This window comes from Salvelinus fontinalis, chromosome 24 (assembly GCF_029448725.1).
Source record: "Salvelinus fontinalis isolate EN_2023a chromosome 24, ASM2944872v1, whole genome shotgun sequence".
Lineage (NCBI taxonomy): Eukaryota > Metazoa > Chordata > Actinopteri > Salmoniformes > Salmonidae > Salvelinus > Salvelinus fontinalis.
Window position 1 is genome coordinate 16656636 of NC_074688.1, and position 15145 is coordinate 16671780.

The 15145-nt window shown below is 44.4% G+C and overlaps 1 protein-coding gene across 2 annotated transcripts; it reads right to left on the bottom strand.

Annotated features, from left to right (window-relative positions):
• Positions 1-337: 337 nt before the first annotated feature.
• Positions 338-14506, bottom strand: LOC129822048 (coiled-coil domain-containing protein 9-like). Of its 2 annotated transcripts, XM_055879912.1 has the most exons (15): positions 14397-14506; positions 13790-13883; positions 12880-12984; positions 12325-12486; positions 9889-10284; positions 9464-9547; positions 9175-9342; positions 8765-8949; positions 7831-7889; positions 6914-7013; positions 6705-6819; positions 5921-6416; positions 5585-5743; positions 4902-4994; positions 338-2088 (listed from the first exon to the last, which is right to left on the bottom strand). In XM_055879912.1, exons 2-15 carry the CDS (start codon positions 13790-13792, stop codon positions 2084-2086), a joined length of 2130 nt encoding a protein of 709 aa, XP_055735887.1. In that variant the 5' UTR covers positions 13793-13883; positions 14397-14506; the 3' UTR covers positions 338-2083. The 2 variants fall into 2 exon arrangements, with proteins under 2 accessions (XP_055735887.1, XP_055735888.1); XM_055879913.1 differs by lacking the exon at positions 4902-4994.
• Between the last annotated feature and the right edge of the window lie 639 nt (positions 14507-15145).

Genomic DNA, 15145 nt, shown 5'->3' on the forward strand with positions numbered 1-15145 from the left:
TTAGCCTACGTCCCAGAAATATGATCGGTGCATTTGCCTATGATTATCGCACAGACGTCTATCAAAATTATGTCCATGAGGGTTGGTGATCAAAAAAACAAACAAATCCAGTTAGATTTATTAAATATTTCTGGTCTCGTGGATGGTGAAATACCTTTAAAAGCATCACAAAAAAATATTCTCCCTTGAGCAAAATCATGAACTAACAGCCTGGACACATTCACTTTGTGGGACTGGCAGAAACATCATTATAATCCCTACAAATTGGCACAAGAGACGCAAAATACATCAGTCTGCTGTTTGAGGTTGCACTTATTGTAAATCACGAGAAACATAATTGAGACCGTACCACCATACATTTATTTGATATGAAAACTAAGAAGCAAAATAAAACAGAATACATTTCATGTTGAAAATTTGACAGTTGCATATGAAACAATGAGTTTCCTGACAAATCAAAAAGCTTTCAATTGTAATCTCCTGCTTGATTGATTAAAGTGTCAATATCTTGGAATAAAAAAAAATCATGGTTATCAACTGATGTATTCGATTTCGGGTCAAGCTAGTTTAGATAGGCCAGTTACATTCCACTCCAAAAATCAACGCAATTTTGTATTCAAACGAAGAAATTGCAGGTAAATTCGATGCTTATAATACAATCACGAAGTCATCAGAAACGGAAAACGAGGATATACGAATGCAAATGACAATAGATGCCTTTCCACTCCACACACAAAACACTGGAATGTTTAGTTGCTTTCAAAATACTATAGGCTACATATTGCATTTCCTTGGGTTCTTGACTTCGCATCTCACCTCTTCATTACTTTTTGAGAAATAAAATTAAAGCATAGTTCAATATCTGTGCTCCTGAACATGATAGGTGAGCCAGAGTTTGAGTTCATGACTAAGAGTAGGCTAAAAAGCCAACAAGATTAAAAATCTAACCAAAATCTTGGCTTGTTGAGCTACATGTTCTGATGCCCCTTGATTAAAACTAGAAACGCCACTAGCGATCTATTGCAAATAAGAAATTAAAGGAAAGCTTTGGATTGTCATGGTTATCAACAAACATAATTGCCAGGATCACATGATGCCTGTATTTAAGTACAGTGTACCCCACTTAAAAATAACGGAATAACATTTAACTATACTCCTCTTGGGGTCCCAAATGTAAACCAACATTGTTACATTATCAGGAGACAGAATGTACATTATTCAATGGCATGGCTTATATTCGTTCACATTATCAGTTTCATGACAAAATATAACTGAAAAGTATTACATTTTAAGGCCAATCCTTATCCATGCACACTTCACAAAGAGAGGGTTCGCATTGCAAATGGCACCTTATTGCCTTTATAGTGCACTACTTTTGACCATGGCCCATAGGACTCAAAAGAAGTGCACTATATAGAGATCGTGCCATTTGGGACACTAACAGTGGCAGTTTTTTTGGGGGGGGGTCTTGGCAATAAAGTAAGGGCTATTAAAAACAAGTGTGGATAAACCATCACCAGGATGTCTACATTCAAGGAGAATGCTCTTTCAACTGTTAGCATGCCAAAGATGGCATTTTTAGCCATGTTGAAGGGGCATAGTCTCTTTGACCTTCCAAAGAGGTGGTTTTAAAAAAATGCTAAAAAAGGTTGAAAAACTGAGGTAAGAGAAATTCATATTTTTCAGTCTTTGCGAAATGTAATAGTTTGATTTGTTAATCACACACAAACCAATAACACAAAAAGGTAAAAACAAGTCAGGGTTTTGTTGACATCAGTTACATCCTGATTGGCTGCTATAAAACCCAAGCCATTTACCATAGTGGCTCAAATGAACGGCAGTATCACTATTCTATAAGGTGCTGCTCCTAGTCAAACAGAACAGAACATACGTGGTCTGATTGTTGAGGAGAGGAAGCGGTTTGGAGGCCAGGTGCCCGACCACATCCCTCCAGGCTGTCTGTGATGGCTGCTCCAGTCATGGTGCACGAGGCACACTATCTTCCTTCTTGTCATTCTTTTCTCCCCTCATCCTCCCATCTATGAACCACTAGTACTGAAAAGTCAGTTTCCTAGAGCAGATCTCAGCCTGTTGATAGAGAACAGAGAGGGGGGGGGGGGGGGGGGGGGTCACTGTGCTGCAAACTGGATTAATCTGCCCTCTGTGTCCAACACAGCACCACATGCATGGGACAGCATGGTCCCAGACTGGTATTAGCTCTCAGCAGACAAAATAAGTACCAATGGTTGCCCAAACATTTATATAATGCTCATACATGATATTATAGTACTACGATGTATGGAATATGCTTAAATGAACGTAACCCAAGCTACTCATCATTGACAGTATGTGTCCTCAGCCAAATAGGCCTTTTCTGAAATGATCATTTGATTGCCTATTCAATTGGGATTGGGTAACAGTCCTCTCATGGACCAATATTAGTCTCGTAAACATCAAAGAACACGAAGAGAGGCGGTGTTATTCAATCAGGCTCAGAGTTCAAAAGGGTTTCCATTACATCCACACCATCATGTCGGTCAGACTGCAGCTAATTTCCTCATAAAAGCCTTTCAACATTAATTGTGCCTCTTCTTCCCGTACTTCACTGATCTCCACCCTCACGAGACCAATCGGATTTGGTGTAGTGAGCGTCTTCATTCAGCCAAAGCACAGGTCGAGTCCCAAATGGCACCCTATTCCCTTTATAGTGCGCTACTTGTGACCCCAAATGGCACCCTATTCCCTTTATAGTGCGCTACTTGTGACCAGAGCCCAATAAAAGTATTGCACCATCAAGGGAATATGACACCGTTTGGGATGCAGCCCCAGCCATTAGCTGTGGTGATTACCACCAGAGAAACACACTTACCAGGTTGTAAGGAGACGCCTAATAATGATGACAAGGACCAGACAACAAGGAAACATTTATCTACTCAGAAGAGCCTTCTACAGACTATGGGAGTTTTCACTGCCAGGGCTTCAATACGAAAAACAGTCGTAACGGTATCATGTTGTGATACCGAGGTACAGCTGTCAATCACATATGTGAAGTCATGGCGTCAGAAGGGTGCAATAACCTACAAAAACATCAATCCATGTTGAAGCAATTGGTCTACAACAGAACACTCATAAGGGTTGGGGGATGGATTCTACATTTAGTACTCTCGACTAAACATCTACAAAAATCTAGTCATAAAATCCCACCTTCATAATGTTAATTTAATGAGCATTTAAGCAGCCTTGTCAAAGTGCAGTGCATTGTAGCTCCACAGAGAAATGCTCAATTCATTTGTTCTGTGTATCCCCAAATATACCATCTGGGCTGTTACAGACAAACTCGACTGATGTAAAAAGCTTGAGTCATAAATAAATGATGCACTTCTAAAGAGGCATGTCAGTGCTAATTCTTAGCACTCTGCCCTCAGAGACAAAGGGAGTGCAATGAATGCACATTATCCTACACATTGTTAAAAAAATGATTTAGAGTGCATTTTACACTGTGCTAATGAGCCACATTTTATAATGTACCATTCCATATATTTTTTTTTAAACTAAGCTCATGAGAAAGCAAGAAATGGTTTCTGAAACCATGAAAGCTAGAATCCTTAATTGAAACAATAACAAAGTGGTCACCCCGCTTCTGTTTGGGAATAAAGCTAAGGGAGGGGCCTGGAGAAATGTAACCACTCAAATTCATAGACAGAGCTATGGATGCAAAGACTGACCAGCCATGATATCAAGAGGATAGTTTTAAAATCATGTTGAGGCGATAGTGTTTGTTTACAAACAATGGAGTAAAACAAGCTTATATTTGGGGTTCTCTCAGAGTACAACAGTTTAACTAAGTTCATGAGGCATTTGAGTTATATTCTTCAAGAATCAAATGAGTATACTGTACATTATTCATTTATACATCCAAAAATGAATGTAGCAAATAAGTGAGAAACACGGGAATTGTTTGTGTTTGTCATTGAAGAGCTTTACAGAGAGGTGCTATTCAACCTTCCTAGGCATGTCAAAGTGGAGACTATGGGAAAGGCTAAAATATGCATTTTGATGACATTGAGACAAAATACATAAACACAGGGCAATAAAACACACATGTTTTTTTGGTGGTTTCAAATGGAGTAATGCACTGTTTAAACATGTACTGTTGTCATCCAATGAGTGTCTGGTTCTGGTTAGCACAATTTGCATCATTCCATTTCAGGCCTAGTGATAAGTCTTAGCCAAACAGACATCAATTTAAGAAGCAGACAGCATGATGAGGAGAAATTAATGGAAGAGCTAATTTGATTCTTAATCTTCTCAAGCCACTATTCATCCATATGTCAGTCATGCGATTAACAAACCCATGAAAAACTGAAACAATATGTGATTTTGCTCATTTGAGGTTGGGGACGGGGTGGGCAGCATGTATAGTAAATGCATTAACCCATAAAACAAGGAAATGAGAAGGAACCCAAAGGAAAGTGTTCAAGGGGTAAAACGTCAGGGATTCACACAGTGAGGTGGTGTAGCCATCGTGAAGAGGGCGGAGGTTAGTACATTCAGTTCCCCAGGAGGAAATGGCAAGGCGGAGGAGATTCACTGAGGATTGAGGAAATAGAGGGCTCCCATTGGCCAGAAAATGCAGAGTGAAGCAGTGAGCGACAGACAAGGCTTGACCGTGCCCAATAGACGTTGGTTGTGGGGTCATGCCAGCCAGCCAACTTCAGATAGACAGCTGAAGAGTACACACAGGAGAGCGGTGAGCGGCAAATTAAGAAAAATATATAAAAAAGGAGGCTAAGAGAGGGAAGGATGGAGGTAGGTTGGTTTGTGTTTTGTGGTTAGTGCTCGGTGGGAGTCAGAGACTTCATACAGAAACCCAGTCTCAAAGTCATTGATGTGAACCGCACCTGAAGATGACTGCTCTGAGGTGTCTGGGGCCGTCTCTGGGGCTGTGGCCAGCCCAGACAGGCTCTGGTCAGCCTCCAGGACAGGAGCCTCATCTGGGTCAGATGGTTCAGGGAAGGAAGAACGAGTCAGACATCATTCTATTTTTACCACAACCTTCAGGTAGTCAACAATACTGCTTTGCCTGCATTTTTATTCTGTGTGTAATTCAGCCCTTCAGCCTCACAGGATCTTCTAGCATTAAAGGCACAGCGCAGTCAAAAATGTGAAACTCTTGTGTTTTATATACATTTCCACACTATGAGGTTGGAATAATGCGTGGAAATGTTGAAAATGACAATACTGCCCTTTTCGTGCAAGAGCCGTTTGAAAAGGCCGCCTGAAATTTCAGCCTGGTTTGGTAGGAAGGAGTTTTTGCCTTCCTGATGACATCACCAGGCACTAAATTTGTTAACAGACCAACAAGAAAGTTCCAAACCTTTCTATTAATAACAGCTAGTTTTCCCCTCCCCACTCAGATCACTGCCAGACAGTCCTAGCTAAATTCTTGTCGGAGAAATTGCTCTTTGCTAAGAAGCTGGCCATTTTAATTGAAAACAATCACAGTAAGGTACTTAATTGTTACCTAGAAATGATTTGATAGAGATTTTTTTTTTAAACAGCTGCTCTGCAGTGGGATAGTTACCCTCTGTGGGGGTAGCAGGTGTCTCCAGGGCTGGTGGAATGGCTGTGGTCTCCTCTTTCTCTGGGGGATCAGTGGGTGTAGAGACAGGATCTAATGATGATGATGCGGGAGTTTTTTCCCGGATCAGAGTCTCCTCTGGTGGAGCAGCAGTGACCACAACTGAGTTACATAGAGAATGATAGAGGAAGGGGGAGATGAGTGTGGATGAAGAAACCTATGATCAATTTTGCTGGTTTATCCTGAATTAAAATGGAAGCACATTCAACAGTATGCCAAATGTATGGTATGATCTTGCAACATAATACAATGGTCAAACCAGTATATAAATATCTGTACCTGTCCGTTTGTCTCTCTCCTTCTCGTTGGGACTGGGGCTGGAGTTGCGGCTGTCTTCTTGGACTTTAACCTGGGCAGGGCCCTCATCAGTGCTGGGGGGTTTTGGGAGGCTTTCCCCCATACTGCTCCGGGGTGACTGCATCTCCATCTCCTCCCCCCAGTCTCTGACCGGCTGGTGGCCGTCCAGGAGAGAAAAGGGACTGAGGGGCTTGAGGCCATCGGGGGAGTTCTGAGCCTCCTGTGGGGAGGGGATGTAGACCTTGGGCCTCGGGGTGCGCTTCTCTTTGGGACTGGTTGCGGAGGGGGGAGTGGAGGGAAGGGGTGAGGTGGCGACGGGCTTTAATGCTGTGGTTTCTGGGCGAGGTGCCTTCTTCGTGGACTGTCCGTCTCTCCCTTCCTCCTCCCCCTCATCGTCATCATCCCCGTCCGTATCATAGTCCTCTTCGTCGCTGGCATCCTCCCACTCATCCTCATCTGCATCACCACTCTTCTCCATCTAAGAGGGAAATAAGCAGGCAAGTCACCTGTTAATGTGGATCATGGAAAGAGATCATGTTCAAAAACAACACTGGTATACATTGTCCTGTATGGCTCAGTTGGTAGAGCATGGTGCTTGTACCGCCAAGGTGATGGATTCGTTTCCCGAGGCCAACCATACGTAAAATGTATACAAGCATGACTAAGACAGTTTGGATAAGTGTCTGCTAAATGGCATTTATTAGATTATATATATATAATGTGCCAAAACACAGATCCAAGTGCATGGTGGTGGGAGACGACATACATTTTGTGATGAGGGAGATTTGGGCTTCCGTTCCTCCTTCCAAGTCTTCTCCTCCTTCTTGGGTTTGTCTTCCTTCTCTTTCTCCTCCTCCGCCTCCCAGCGGTTATCGTGCATGCTGTCAAAGAGACCCGGTCATTGGAATGGTGAGGAACGAAAGCAGAAAACAAAACAGATGTTGTTCTAAAGCCTTAGAAGAGGAGGAGCTGTACCTGTAGCTCTGTCCTCGTCCCCTCGTCCCCTCCCTGGGTCCTCTACCCTGCCCCAGGAAGTCTCCGAACGTTGGCGCCTTGGGAGGCCCCTTCATTTCGTCTGTGGGAGTGAAGGATGAGGGAGGAGGAGAGTTCAAATTAAAGGGGTTGGGGTGGAAGAACAGGATTAAAGACCTTGAAAACGAATGAATGTCAGCCCCAGCAGAGCTGCTCTTAAGGCATCATAATCCCTTTATAGTGAACCATTTTGACCAGGACCCATAGGGCTCTAGTCAAAAGTAGTGTGTTGTTGTGAATCAGATGCCATTCGGTACACATCCTAACACACAGCAGAATACAGGGGGGGGAAGACACACTGAACACACAAACTCAGTCCCATGCCATTGGCTAACCTGAGGCCCCGCTGTGAGGCTGTGGGCGGGAGCCACGCCTCCTGGCTATGGGGAGGACACACAGAGTGATGTCACTCACATCACTACACACAGGGCAACCACAACATAACCATACACAGATAATACACTCTGTTAACGGAGCTCAGATAAAAGTGTTCTTAAAATTAGAGTGTTGCTCCAGGGACGGCAGGTAGCCTGGCGGGTAGGAGCGTTGGACCAAAAACCGAAAGGGCACCGATGATCTAGTGTCGATTAAGGCAGCCACCTGAGGGGTTAAATGCAGCTGACTAGGTATCCCCTTCCCAAAGCATCAATGAGAGTGTGCTGTGTCTAATGGAAAGGTTTGTAGTGACTATGATACTTAGCAGAAGATCTGTTTGAGAGTAAGCACTGCTGTAAATGGGTGAATGCGTTTGTTTGGGATAGAGGGGGAGAAAGAGTTGAGTAAAGTCTGCCGTCCTTGTCCGTAACAGTGGCAACCAACAACGCCTTGTCATCAGAGTCGGGGGGGGGGGGGTGACTTGCCTCTGCCTCCCTGGTCTGGCAGCATGCCCTCCACAGCCACAGCTGGGTCCTCCTTGAACCTGTGAAAGCACCACAGGGTCAGACCTCCTCACCTTCACTCCCTGTCACACTGCATTACCACAGGACCTGTCAACCCCTCCCTGCCACCACCCCCACACCTATTGCACAGTCACAAGAAACAAAGACATGGCTAAAGGACAATCCGACTTGTGAACATAATCCCTAGCTGTGTATCGCCGCTTCCATGTGATCTGTTTGTAGCTTGTGAGATATGGAAACACTGTTTGTTGCTTTTATGTATTTTGTTTTGTTGCTTTTTGTGATCTGTCTGTCTGTCTGTCTGTCTGTCACGTGTTGCTTTGCATGTGCTCACTGCTCATTGTTGATCTGTTATTATTGACATAGTTTTTAATAACCTGCCCAGGGACTGTGTTTGAAAATTTGCCATCTGGCTAAAACCCGGCACTTTTACTGAAACGTTGATTAAAATGTGCACTGTCCCTGTCAAAATACAAATAAACTCAAAACCCTGACCACAGCCAAGCCGCCCCAACATGCACCTGTATGGACCTCCTAATCTCACACTGCCTCCACGCTTACAGCGAAAGAACGAATTAAAGAGAGGTTGTTGAATGTGGTTCATGTTTATCCACTACTATTTAGATATGTTCTCTTGTGGTTCTCTCTTTCTGGGCTGCATCTCAGGATGTTCAGTAAATTGAACACAACATCTAAAACAAAGTGTGGCATCCTATAATTTCATATTTTGGAGCGGTTTTGTCATCTTGGGGATTCAGTATGCACTGCCTGGTTTGGTTCACTGAATGCCTGCTGTTCTACTATTTTTGTGAATAAAGCCATGGCTGTCTCCGAGGATATTTGTGAGCGAGGTGTGACCAGTGTGTCAGTGGTCCTCCTCCAATCAGTCACTCACAAGCCGTCAATCTTCTGGGCGTCCCATTCCCGTCTCCACTGGCCCGTGGCGTTCCTGTGCCTGGCCAGACGCTCCTCGTCAATCTCCTCACGCTCCTTCTTCCAGCGGAGGTACTCGGCACGCTCCCGGCCAGTCATAGACATGGTCATATCCATGGAGCCCTTAGGGCCTCCTGGTCTCCGACTCTGTGGGAGAGAGAAAAAGAAGGGGAAAGGAAAGTAGCAGGATTGATAACAGGATTTAAGAGAGAAGGGAATTACTAACGATGCAGAGGAGAGAAAGGAAAGACATTAGAAACCGATAAATCAAACTTTTTTATAATTTTCAATAAAGGAATCGTTCCAACCAAAAGAAGACAAACCACACAGAACATTTGACCGATCAAGCCTTCCACAAAACAGAGCACTCACTGTCCACTCCTTCTCCAGCTCAGATCCTGTCTTCACGTTGTCAAAGTCTACACCGCCCCAGTTTCGGACGTGTCGGCGGCTGCCCTCCTTGCGGTCCATGTCCGGGACTGGGCCGGAGCGCCGCGGGTCATCCAGGAAGTTACGGATGGGCTTGTCTCCCTCGGCAGGCTGCAGAGGGATTCCAAAAACAGCATCCTTACACTCCATCTATTTCACGTCTTCAATGCTAAACTGTCATCAAATAATCCGATTGTAATTGTATTTTCACAAAATGGCATCCTGTACATACCCTTTGTCCTCTTTCATACTCTGCAATCTTCTCCATCTCCTCGTTCATCTTCTCAATGTTCTGCCTCCTTTTCTCCTCCCACTCCTACAGAGAGGCACAACAGATGCACACTATTTTAGAAAGAATAAAGAGAGAAGTGATACGCCATCCCAATTCGCTTCATTTCACACCCATATGTTTTAGCTAAATCTAGTCTTTTTCTCCAATTACTATAGTATGTACTCATCTTCCCCATTACTCATGTCATTGCAAAGTAACCTACATCGTCATCACTAAGATATACTGTACAACCAAAAGGTCGAACCTTCATTATGGAAACTATACCACTGGTAAACCTCCGTGAGGCTATTGAAACTATACAACCTGGCACATCTACAGCAACATTGCCTCGGTAGTTATTAGCTGACATGGTTTTGCTCTCAGACCTTAGACTTCCTGTCACCACCTTGTGGTGTTGGTCCTCCTTCTCTTTCTCTTCCTCCCCTTCCTCTGCGTGGGGCACGTTCACTGCGGCCGGGGCCCTCTCCTGGCCCCTCCATGCTTGGACCCCTGTCCTCTCTTGGTGGTCTCTCCTCTCTTGGTGGTCTCCCCTCTCTTGGTGGTCTGTCATGGGACTGGCGTGAGTCTGCTAGGGGTCTGTCAGTGCGTTGCTCTCTCCTCTCCTGCCGTGATCCTCCCCCTCTCTGTCCACCCCTGCTGAGCCGCCCGGACGAAGCCCTCCGCGGGGGGCTTTCACCTTGGGGTCTGGGGTCGTATCCCTCCTCAGAGTCCCGCCTGTCTCGCGGTGGCCCTTGTTTCCAGTCATTGATCACCCGTTTCTCCTGCAGGGAGAACATACGTTTGGATTAGGTCCGCTTTATCCCACTGAGAGACCGGGAAAAACCATGGCATACATACATTCAGGGCAATACCACAGCACCCTAAACAAGTCCCTTCTTGTCTGAATGAGTGACCTTACTGTGTGAAGAGTGGGGTGGATCACAGATGTAGGGGCCATCTGGGACCGGACATGATCTCAACAGGCTTTGATTAAAATGCACTCCAGCCTGTCTCTCCACGGGAGGCTTATTAAAAAACACGCTGTCTGACAGGAGGTGGCGCGTACTGGAATTACCTTCAAGAGCAGGAATGGCTTGAGAGCATCCCCTTCAGGTAGTAATACAGAGTGCTACCCAAATGGCACCCTATTCCCCCATAGGCTCTGGTCAAAAGTAGTGCACTATGAAGGGAATAGGGTGCAATTTGGGACACAACCACAGCCAGGGATTTGCATTCACCTCCACCTATGTAGAATGTAATTATATAACTTTTACCCATCTGAACATAGATTTATAATCATCAAGCTGAAGCAGGGGTATAAAGTTGGAACCAGATGCACGATTTCCATGAGCGGTTTCCTAATATGGGCAGACATGACGCACGTACAAAACATCTCTATGTTCATGGTGCACGTCATCACTTCCATGTTCTGTGTCAGATGTACCAGACTCAGCTAGCATCATTTCACCCAGCTGCTGTAAGATTTTTGGCCCTCTCAGGTCCACCTCATGTCAACGTCCTCCATTAGGCATCCCTAATCTCATCCAGCTGCCAGAGCAGGGGAAAATTTATGATTTGACTGACAGGAAATTGGATGTGAGTGGGCAAATAGACTTTTGCAGGCGCCCATCTGTGAGACTTGTTCTGGTAGAGGCCACCTTTCAGAGTTCAGGAGGTTATCTCAAGGCCAAGTGTTTGAGAGTGGACATTGTCATGTTTTTGGTCTTCTTAAATCATGTTTGTCCAGTTGGCACAAACTTAATAAATTGCTTTCAAATGGAAATTGTGTGTTCTTATTGGACAAGTTCAGGTAGTAACTAGTCCATATCTAATTTTGGTGCCTAATGAACATGACTGATTTGGTCATTAGTCATTAGTCATTGTGCCGTGGCGGAGATCTTTTTGGGCTATACTCGGCCTTGTCTCAGGATGGTAAGTTGGTGGTTGAAGATATATCTCTAGTGGTGTGGGGGCTGTGCTTTGGCAAAGTGGGTGGGGTTATATCCTTCCTGTTTCGCCCTGTCCGGGGGTATCATCGGATGGGGCCACAGTGTCTCCTGACCCCTCCTGTCTCAGCCTCCAGTATTTATGCTGCAGTAGTTTATGTGTCAGGGGGCTAGGGTCAGTTTGTTATATCTGGAGTACTTATCCTGTCTTATCCGATGTCCTGTGTGAATTTAAGTATGCTCTCTCTAATTCTCTCGGAGGACCTGAGCCCTAGGACCATGCCTCAGGACTACCTGGCATGATGACTCCTTGCTGTCCCCAGTCCACCTGGCCGTGCTGCTGCTCCAGTTTCAACTGTTCTGCCTGTGGCTATGGAACCCTGACCTGTCCCAGACCTGCTGTTTTCAACTCTCTAGAGACAGCAGGAGCGGTAGAGATACACTTAATGATTGGCTATGAAAAGCCAACTGACATTTACTCCTGAGGTGCTGACTTGCTGCACCCTCGACAACTACTGTGATTATTATTATTTGACCATGCTGGTCATTTATGAACATTTGAACATCTTGGCCATGTTCTGTTATAATCTCCACCCGGCACAGCCAGAAGAGGACTGGCCACCCCTCATAGCCTGGTTCCTCTCTAGGTTTCTTCCTAGGTTTTGGCCTTTCTAGGGAGTTTTTCCTAGCCATCTTGCTTCTACACCTGCATTGCTTGCTGTTTGGGGTTTTAGGCTGGGTTTCTGTACAGCACTTTGAGATATCAGCTGATGTAAGAAGGGCTATATAAATACATTTGATTTGATTAGTCAGCTTGGTCTGATATAGCCTGGTACTACAGTATGTGCTGAGACAGAGCCCTCATCCTGATCTCACCCCTGCAGGTTTGGAGAGGTCTACGGTGACAGTGAAGTTCTCTTTCTCTGTCCTCCATCGGTCTCCCTCTGGCGGGCCATCGTGAGGGCGGCCCTTCCTGGGTGGGTGCGTCTTCACGGCAATACCCTCCTGCTCCGCCTTCTTTTTGTCCTCTTCTATTTCCTGTAGAAAGATAACAAAATAAAGGTTGGCTGATGATAGGCTCATCAGTGTCTCACCCTAACCTGATAAATCATGCATTAATTCTGGGAGAGTCAACAGAAAAGTGACCGATGACCATCATTTGAATATCCGGACAGTCAGAAAGCTATTTTACAACGTGGCTACGCAATTTAGCTGTGTGATATAAGCTAAAAATATAATACAATAGGGTATACTATTTAGCAGACACTTTCATCCAAAGCAACTTATTGGGCATGCATACATTTTCGTATGGGTGGCCCCAACGGGGAAATCGGGTCCACGGTCCTGACATTGCAAGTGCCATGCTCTACCAACTGAGCCACCCAGATGCTGCTACAACAGAACTATAAATCGGATCCTGTGGGAGCTCACCTGGTACCTCCGGACCAGAGCTTCATTCTTCTTGCGCAGAGCCTCGATCCGTCTGTCAAGCGCTGCATCCTTCTCCTCCTTTGTCTTGAGATCCACCACTGTAGACTGAGAAATGTATGGTGTACATGAATTTAGAATAAGATTCTACAACGGGGTTGTTCAAAACAAGCATTATGTAAAAATGTACCACTAGCCACTTTAAACAATGCCACTTAATATAATGTTTACATGCCCTACATTACTCATCTCATATGTATATGCATATACTGTACTCTATATCATCTACTGCATCTTGCCATCTTTATGTAATACATGTATCACTAGCCACTTTATGTTTACATACCCTACATTACTCATCTCATATGTATATACTGTACTCTATACCATCTACTGCATCTTGCCTATGCCGTTCTGTACCATCACTCATTCATATATATTTATGTACATATTCTTTATCCCTTTACAATTGTGTGTATAAGGTAGTAGTTGTGGAATTGTTAGATTACTTGTTGGTTATTACTGCATTGTCGGAACTAGAAGCACAAGCATTTCGCTACACTCGCATTAACATCTGCTAACCATGTGTATGTGACAAATAAAATTTGATTTACGGTACTCGGCTCCGCCTCATACCTATGAATGCAGCACAGCGTGCAAAAAAATGATTATTATTTAGCACACTTGTGTACAATTGCTTTAGTATTACATGTCATGGTTAACCAACTGTGATACTAGTATCAGCACATTAGATTCCCATTATGGTTTGCTTTGCATAATCACACACTCAGAGAAGCTAATATGTATGATTTTGGCAATGTCTTAAGTAAGACTAAAGTAATATATCAGCCTACACTACAGTCAATCTGCAAAATTACAACACACAATATTTAATTGCATTTCCAAAGCTCACCATGGCCTCTAGGCTGTCCTTGTACGCAGGTGGTGGACTGAAATCCTGCTTCTTCCAGATGATGTGGGTTTTTTTAAAGTCTGAGAAATTCAGCCTGGAAGGTTGTACACACATTACAGAACAGCCACTGCAATACACTGGAGAAAGTGATCCACAAATGTGAAACAGCCGTATTTGCAGCATGAACGGAGTACCAGCATGGAATTGGCCAGGCTATGGATAATGAATTAGCCTACATAAAGCGAAGGTGTTGTAGCCTAAATTAATTCAAACATCTTTCACGAGTCCAGCTGCGTTCTGTGAGAAAGCCTTCTTATTAAGGGTATTAGTGAAAGCACATAACCTGGAAAGTAGTTTAGTATGACACGCAAATCACGTTATAGCAAATTACTTACACATTAGCCTACCTTTACAAATTAAACAAGTAAATAACATTGGTTTTAAAAGTTCTCTTTAGACACTTGCAGCGCACCACACCGGACCATGTCTACGCTATCGGTAAGGAGTCGTAGCCCCCTGTTGGAAGTAACTGCATTCAACTTTGCAACATTGTTTACCAGGTTGGGGTAAAGTTACAAAGTATCACAATATATTCGAACTAGATTACCTTTATCAAAGTGCGTTGTTGTTACAGACAGTGTGCTCAATACAATGTCTCAATTTCAGCTCCACGACAATGTGTCCCGATATTCATTTCCTTCGTCTTCTTCTTCTTTGGTGGGGTTTATCAGCGGCTGGCATCCAACATTATGGTGCATTACCGCCACCTACTGTACTGGAGTGTAGGCCAGTAACGGGGGAATCTAAATCCTACCTGCCAGCCCCGTTGCCCTTAAAAAAGATAACAAAATATTTGAGACTATATCTAATGACGTTCTACTCAATATACTCTTCAAACTAATTCCCTGTATCCCCTTCTCCCTCATACTAGATCTCAGCCTCTCTCTTTCCCTCGGATACTGCCCACACTGTAGCATGTGGGCAGTATGCTCCACTGTCTCTGTTTCCTGGCAATAATCACACTTTCTTGTTGGATGCTTTCCTATCACATGTAAGGTCTTGTTCAACCAGCGGTGTCCCACCCTTAATCTTGTAAAAATGTCTTCCTCTCTTCAGTCCCTTCCTTCCGTCCTCCCCTCCTGACTTTCCTCTGTACTTGAAATAAATGCCTGCCCTTGGTATCTCTACTCCACTGCTCCTGCCATTTCTGCACCATAACTGTCCATATCGGGTGTTTTACCTCTGCCTTGCTAATTAAAACTACAACATCAACATCCCACTACTAAGTGACATCTAGCCTTTCCAGTGAGATGTGGGCTGCCGAACCATACGCTATACTGCCATAGTCTATTACAA